This window comes from Crocuta crocuta, unplaced genomic scaffold (genome assembly GCF_008692635.1).
Source record: "Crocuta crocuta isolate KB4526 unplaced genomic scaffold, BGI_CrCroc_1.0 scaffold165, whole genome shotgun sequence".
Taxonomy (NCBI): Eukaryota; Metazoa; Chordata; class Mammalia; order Carnivora; family Hyaenidae; genus Crocuta; species Crocuta crocuta.
In genome coordinates, this window is record NW_027530502.1 from 1,214,246 (window position 1) to 1,222,166 (window position 7,921).

A 7,921-nucleotide genomic window follows, 5' to 3' on the forward strand; every position below is an offset into this window, starting at 1 on the left:
TTAAAAAAAAAAAAAAAAAAAAAAAAAAAGAAGGCAAAGAGGGAAATGGGGAAGTATCAAAGGAAATGAAAAATGAGGGAGAGATCAGAGCTCAGCCTTTAATAGAGAATGTTCCCTACTTGGGGTTTGTCCAAAAAAAAGGTTCAAGGTCCACTAGAGCACTTATTCTATACTGCAATTACTGGTTTATCCATCTTCTGTGCATACTATGAGAAACGTGGTTCAAAACTGGATCTTATTTATATATGTATTCCAGTGTATTTTGTCCAGGGCGTAGAACGTAGTAGGCATTCAACTGTTCAGTGAATGAATAAACCCATGGGATAGGAAACTCCAGGGGTTTAAGGTTCCTTATACCACAATACATAGTGAATTTATATAACACACAGGAAACGGGGTATCTCAATTTAAAAGATAACTAAAGAGTTTCTACTTCCATGTAAGTTGTTGTAAGCCCACTACACCCTAATTCTCCTAATGATTATAACTTAAAGTCCTACAAGAGAATACAAAGAGCAGTATCTGAGGTCTCTGAAGATAAGTAAGAGCAGGCATATTAGGGAAGGAAACCAAAACTAAGGAACAACCTATTCAACAGTTTCCCAGCTTAGACTTGAGAGCAGCACAAATACTACTGTGTAGCACGTGTGGACATGAAAACCTCCATGAAAAATACAGTAAAACCTTGGATGGCAAGTAACTTGGTCTGCGAGTGTTCTGCAAGACAAGCAAACATTTCTAACAAAATTTAACTTGATAAACAAATGATGTCTTGTGATACAATTAGCACACGATGCCAAACATCACATGATCACAACTGAGCCAATGGTTCTCTCTCTCTCTCTCACTGCAGGACTGTGGGTGATTGGCTCCCATGTGCAGATCCTCCGTCCAGGCCATGGTGTCTGGCAGAAATCAGTAGTTTTTCAGAACATTGGAAGGTGCCCACAACTGGCACAAGAGTATCTTTTGCCACTTCAAAGCACCTATGGACAGTTCTTTTCTTTTTTATATAAGAGTAAGCTTAAGAATGCTCTACTTCATTCTAGGTCAGGCTGCCTGCAGATATAGACCCTTTTCTCTGCTGCCTCATTACCAGTTACAGTACATGACAAGACTTTATTAATACTGTAGTCAACACCCGTGAAGGCATATACAATGGCCACCATGCAGAAAAAGATTCCAGTGAACCAAAAGATACAGTGATTCCATTAGTGATAGTGAAAATCATCCTACACAATAACCCTCCTCTCTCTTGTCTCCCTCACACCAGACACAAAGATTTTCAAAGGTAAGTACAGGTGAATTTGTTTATTTTTCTTTATATTTTGTATTTTCCTTATTTTTTTGCATTATATTACAGTATTATAATTATTTTTATATGAATATTTTCAGGTGGTGGAAAAATCATCTGAGGTTACGTTATTTCTTATGGGGAAATTAGTTTTGATATACAAGTGCTTTGGATTACAAACATGTTTCGGGAACGAATTATGCTCTCCAATCAAGGTTTTATTGTACTCTCTTTCTCATCATGAGATGGGGTAGTAAGTAGCCTTCCTGAGACTGTGGTAGAAATGTTTGTTTTATTTTTTTCTTTTTCTCTATCCCAGCCTTCCCCAAAGCAAACCCCAGTGTTAGAACAATGAAAGTTGAGGCCTTGCAGCTCCTAAAACCCAGAGAGAAACCCTTATCTCCAGGCAGAAAGGGAAGGGCCCGCTCACCATACCCAAAAATGTGAGAGAAGCCCAAGAGATTTCTCTCGCATTTTTTTCTTTGTTCTTTTTCTCTCTTGCTCCTGTGCTCTAGTTATGGGAAGTGCACAACAGTGTTTGGAGGCGGAAGCCCTAGGAGAAACTGCAGCTTTCTAGTAAAAGGAGTGGGATAACGAATCCTGGGAAGATGGGAAATCACAGAAGAGGAAGCTGAAAGAAAAATCTCTCACCCTATGTATCCCTGTGTGAATGCACACAGGTCTTGGGCTCACAGCTGAGATGCGCAGGTGCACTAGAGATCCAAGCCAGCATAGTGAAGGCTTTCCATAGAACTGCAGTACAGGGCCCTGCCCGGGTCCCACATTGTGACCATATGGCTGTGAAGACTTAAAAATTGAGCCACTGCCCGCAGAAGACAGGATTTGTAATTTGAACCTAATCAGGCTAACTGTCTACTAAACAATGAAATCAACAGTTCTAAGGATTTTATAGAACCCAGATATGTATAATATTCAAAATGTTCAAAATAAAATCCAAAATTACTAGGCATACAAAGAACCAAGAAAATCTTGGGGCACCTGGGTGGCTTGGTCAGTTGGGCATCAAACCTCGACTCAGGTCATGATCTCCCAGTTTGTGGGTTTGGGCCCCACATCAGGCTCTGTGCTGACAGCTAAGAGCCTGGAGGTACTCTGGCTCTCCTTTGCCTCTCTTTGGATTCTCTCTTTGCCTCTCTCTCTGCCCGTTCCTACCCCCCTTCTCTCTCTCTCTCTCTCTCTTTTAAATGTTTTATTTTTTTCTAGGAGAGAGAGAGAGAGACAGCGTGAGCAGGGGAGGGTCAGAGAGAGTCTCTCTCTCTCAAAAATAAGTAAACATTAAACATTTTTTTAAAAGAAAAAGATATTAACAGCTCTTAAGAGAAACTACAACCATCAGATGCCTGGAAACATGTAGAAAAGTTAAAAGAATGTAGAGGTCTCCTATAAATCTACAATTATACAAATTTAAAAAGTTTCATGAACCAAGAACCATGAGATGACTAATTTTGGAAAAGGTAGCCTCTGGGCATAAAGTGGGAACCCCTGGAAACCATCAGAACCTCGAAGTGGGATCTGAGGACACTCACACCCCATCAATGCCAGCGGTATAGACTGACGGGGGCCCGTCCCCTCTCCAGCGATTGTCTGCTTGCCAGCTTTGTAATCTTGGCAAGGTTAAGCTTAAGTAACTCCTTGGTGCCAGTTTCTTGGTTTGCGTAATGGAGATAAAACAGCACCTGCCTTAAAGGTACTTGAAAGTACCTATTGTGGGAATGAAAGGAGTTAGAACACGTAACGCACTTACAGCAGTTCCTGGGCAGACCTCAGACTTTGCAGAAAAGGAGGCAAATGGATGGCGCCGCCTGTGTGCTCTTATGCCTGCAGCTTTCTCCTCCACACCCTCGAAGCTCTGCTAATGCAGCAGCCACTGCACTATACGGTTTACCTGCTTCCCTCTGTTTCATCCTCACGAGGCCACTGTGAAATAGGCACAATTATTATTTGTATTTTTCAGATAAGAAAATTGGATTGACTTGCTTTACCTATGCACCTACTCATGAGGGTAGACCCAGACACATCAGCAGTCAGGTCACCATTATGTCTTATTTTTATGTCTTATTTTTGTTTGTGAGTCTTTCTGTCTTCCCAGGTAATATTTTATATGTTTGACATATCCACCATCTGTTGATTTTATAGAAAAAAAAATACAAAGGAAAATACCATTTTCCTTTGTATTTTTTAAATTTTTTTAATGTTTATTTATTTTTGAGAGAGAGAGAGAGAGTGTGTGTGTGTGTGTGTGCGAGCAGGGGAAGGGCAGAGTGAGAGGGAGACACAGAATCCGAAGTAGGTTCCAGGCTCTGAGCTGTCAGCACAGAGCCCGACAAGGGGCTAGAACTCACAAACCGTGAGACCATGACCTGAGCCAATATCAGACACTTAACCTACTGAGCCACTTAGGCACCCTACCAGTTTCCTTTTTAAAAAAATCTCTTGGGAGGGGCCGGGGGGGGGGCGCCTGGGTGGCTCAGTTGGTTAAGTGTCTGACTTCNATAAAAATAAATAAACATTAAAAAATTAAAAAATACTTTTAAAAAAATATGTTATTTTACAGATTTCCATCTGGACCCGGCTCCTTTGGCTTTGTCATGGGCACACCATGGTACACATGGAGGAATCTGACCAACGGGGTGTTTGCTGCATCTAGAAGTAGGCATTCTTAGAGGCACTGTGGGAACAGTTTTCAGTAGCCATTCCATGTTATAATGACAGAAACATAGCATTAATAGATCAGACTGTCCCTGGCATCTGAAAGCAGACCTTACTCCTTCAGAAGGTTTTCTTTAAAATAAGTTGATCAATTTTTTCTGTACTTAATGCCAATGGCTGTGTCAGCGTTGCTGATTTGGAGGCTAATTACATGATTTCATAGCTATTCTGGGAAAACACGAACATACTGGAAATAGAATGAGGGAGGGTATGAGAGTGTTGACCTAAAAATGGAGACAAGCCAAACTGTTAATGACTTCCATGGTGCTCAGCAGAAATCATCTCTCATGGTCTCTTTGATATAGTTAGAATCCAGGAATGACAGAATTTCCAAGTTACAGATCACTTAACACGTGACTATGAGAAGTTATCTCATCCTGGAATTAAAAAGAAATTAAGGTCTACTTTAAAATAAATAGTCATTATTCAACAACATTTTATTGACAAGTTTTAGCTTGGTCCCTCGATGAAGGAAGTATAGTATATCCATATAAAAAATTAAATGCAAATTAAATCTCTGGAAATCCTTCAAAACTAAGTGGGAGGAAGAGGTAGAAGTTAGGAGAGACGAGAGCAGAACTATTCACAAGGGTTAAGGAACTCAGATCAATCATTTTATGTGTATTCTTGCCTTGTCAATATTTATATACAGGCAAAATCAGGTAAAACTATATTGCACACATTCTTAAAACAACTAAATTATTGAATCCATTAACAATCAGTATATGTGAGAGAAAAACCTACTCAGACTGGCTTTAACAATAGTCTGTGTCATCAAAGATTCCGTTTTTTCTCCATCTCTCCACTCTGCCTTTTGTCACATAGCTTTGTCCTCAGGATCTATATAATGGCCTTCCAGGGAAGCCTCAGGGTTTCCCTACTGGTGACAGTAACATGGACACAATATAACCAACTTCACACGTTATACCTCAACCTCTTGGACAAAACAGATGTTTTCTCTGCCATTTTCCACAATCAAATTTTTTTCTTTACCTTTCTTTTTATGAGACATCTCGGCAAGTGCAACCTTAAATATCATTGTTGTGATCTGGTTATGCACACATGTCTGAGGCAATCACTGTGGTTAGAAGGATAAGACACACAGATTAGCTTAGGTCAGCAGGGTCCACATGTTCCACAATAGATGTAGGCTGCACCCAGCTCTGCATTCATGAACCTCCAAGTCTCCATTATCAGGCTGTTTCCTCTTTTCCTAATCTTTAGCAACCTTTTGGTGGACTTTATGGACATTCTGACGACAATCTTCCATTAGGACAAACACCACCCATTTAAAAGGTTTTAATAACACTGGACCTCAAAATTTGATAATTCAATCTCCACTCTCCCAGGATGTGTCTCTTCTCATATATAAATCACTCACCTCAGTGGCCAGCTGTTGATACCATGGAATCATGGAGGAGACTGTCCCTTATAAGGCCATATTTCCTGCAAAGAAATAGGTTCCTCTTGGCTCATCTTTGTACAACTTGTACCCTGAACGGAAGTTGAGCAGCTGTATTTCTTGATCCAAGGAAAGCAGACATGTTCACTGTTAACCTTTTGATAAGTGTAACAAATAAAACAAAAAGAAACATGGACAGATTATAGGCATACAGCTAAGTAAATTTCACAAAGTGAACATACTTTATAACCAACCTCCAAGTCAAGACACAGAACACAATCACCAGCCAGAATTCCCTCCACAAGCCCCCTTCAATCACTTAACCCCCACCAAGACTAATCAGTATCCCGCCTTCTAATACCGTAGATCGATTTTGCCTCTACTTTTATTTCAATGACAACACATAGTATCTGCTCTTTTCTGCCCAGCTTCTTTAGCTCAAGATTGTTGTTTTAGGTTGTTATAGCTTCTTTCATTCTTAAGTTCATATTGTGAGGAAGAAAAGTGAAAAGTGAATTTATCCTTTCACTCAGAAAAGTAAACAAGATGGATTTTCAAGTTATGTAAGCTTCTTTCAAAGATATAATATGAGGTTTGATTCCAGAGTTCTAGAAGACTTCCAGGTAATGATGGTAAGGAAGCCACCTACTCTGATTAGATCTTGACAATAATAGCTAACATTTATAAGTGCAGCCAGAAACTGTACTGTTTTATGTGGATTATTTTATCTCCACAACTTTATGATTCTTTATATTTAGTAGAGGAAGAAATTGAGGTCTTGTATTATGAAACTTGTCTAAGGTCACAGAGGTAGTCATATCACAGCAGTGCAAGATTCTGGATATGAATCCAGTGTCTCTGGAACCCATGTTCTTAGCTACTAAGCTGTGTTCTCCTCTGAGACACTGAATGACACAATTCACATTACTCAATGTAATGTGCATATCTATTTCCAGTACACTACAGATAATACTTCACATTAATAATAAGAAGAAAAATAGCTTGCATGACTTCTCCCTACTTTAAAAATTAATGCCTGTAATATCAAGGATGATATTATATTAAATTGATCAATATGGTAAGCAATTTATAGACTTCGTTTGCATCCTATAGTGGGCATTTTCTTCCTTTTACCCTCTTATAGGACCACAGTTTTCATTCCTGTATCTTCCCTATCTCACTCATTCCACGTGTTTCATGTATAGACACTGATGAGTTTAAGTCAAAGAGCACATTCATCACCTGGTCATAGTAATTAATTCAGGGAAGGGTCCATGATACAATTCACATCAATGAAATAAGAGATGTTTGCTGGAGGCTTTAGGGAAGAAAGCATACTTATTTTCCTGCTGAAGCTACATGAAGAGATGCCTTTAATCCTTCTAATCAGAGGGGTATGTGGATGGGAGGCCTAGAACTGCAGCTGTTTTTCCATAATAAGGGAAGTCAGCCTGAGGATGAAACCAAGACACAGAGGAAGGAAAAGCTAAGAGAATCACTGATGACTGAAGAGCCAGATGAAACCGTGTGTAGAGTCTCCCCTCAACATTACATTACAAAGTTTCAAGCCCGCACTACCATGGCTATATGATGAATCTACCCAACAGACACTAGTAGTTATATCTTCAACCATTATCCATGTAACTGCCCTGCTGGAAAACTAATGCTCTGCCTTTCTTCTATAAAACATACTTATTAAGCCCCATGTCACACTGCACAATCATGGTTAATACTCTTCTCCTCTATGCCCACATATGTCTATTCCCACCAGTCGAACTGTGTTGTTGTCAAGTCAGTCAGGTTCACCCAAACCTGTTTATTCCAGTTGAGCTTATTACTGTAAATACATAACTCAGATAAATACCACAAAAATCAATTAAATATAAACGAAAAAGGCAAAGCTGTTTCAGTAAAAACTAATGTTTGAGAAATGCTAAGTAATAGAATCATACTGGCTCTTTCACTTTAGTAACTCAAGGAAGGTCAATCTATAAGAACTACGGTCTTTAAATTAGAAGCTGAAGAGGCCCTCCAAAAGATAGGTGAACATATGTTAAAAACATAGGAGCTTTCCCATCATTTACTTCATAAGTGTTTTAAAGTTTCCATCCTGGAGACACCTGGGTGGCTCAGTTGGTTAAGCTTCCAACTTTGGCTCAGGTTATGATCTTATAGTTTGTGTATTTGAGCTCACATTGGGCTCTCTGCCATCAGTGCAGAGCTGGCTTCAGATCAATCCTCTCTCTCTGGCCCTCCCCACTCATGCTCTCTCTCTTTATCTCTCTCTCTTCAAAAATAAACATTAAGAAAATAAACAAAGTTTCCATCCTATTTTCAGGAAACAAAACCGAGAATCACAGGTGACAACTATTGTATGTATACCTCACATATGTATGAAAGAGATTACAAAACTCCAATCATGCAACCCATGTGAAAAAAAAAAAAAGGCATGACTCCATTCCAAAAACGTGACAAAAGCATACATATTTATGTTT

The 7,921-nt window shown here is 39.4% G+C and overlaps 1 protein-coding gene across 1 annotated transcript in view; it reads right to left on the reverse strand.

Annotated features, from left to right (window-relative positions):
* ELAPOR2 (endosome-lysosome associated apoptosis and autophagy regulator family member 2) overlaps positions 1–5,581 on the reverse strand; it is a 220,181-nt gene extending 214,600 nt beyond the window's left edge. The window contains exon 1 of the mRNA XM_077766796.1: positions 5,406–5,581. Within this exon, the coding sequence (XP_077622922.1) occupies positions 5,406–5,438 (33 nt within the window). The 5' untranslated portion in view covers positions 5,439–5,581. The remainder of the gene's footprint in view (positions 1–5,405) is intronic.
* Between the last annotated feature and the right edge of the window lie 2,340 nt (positions 5,582–7,921).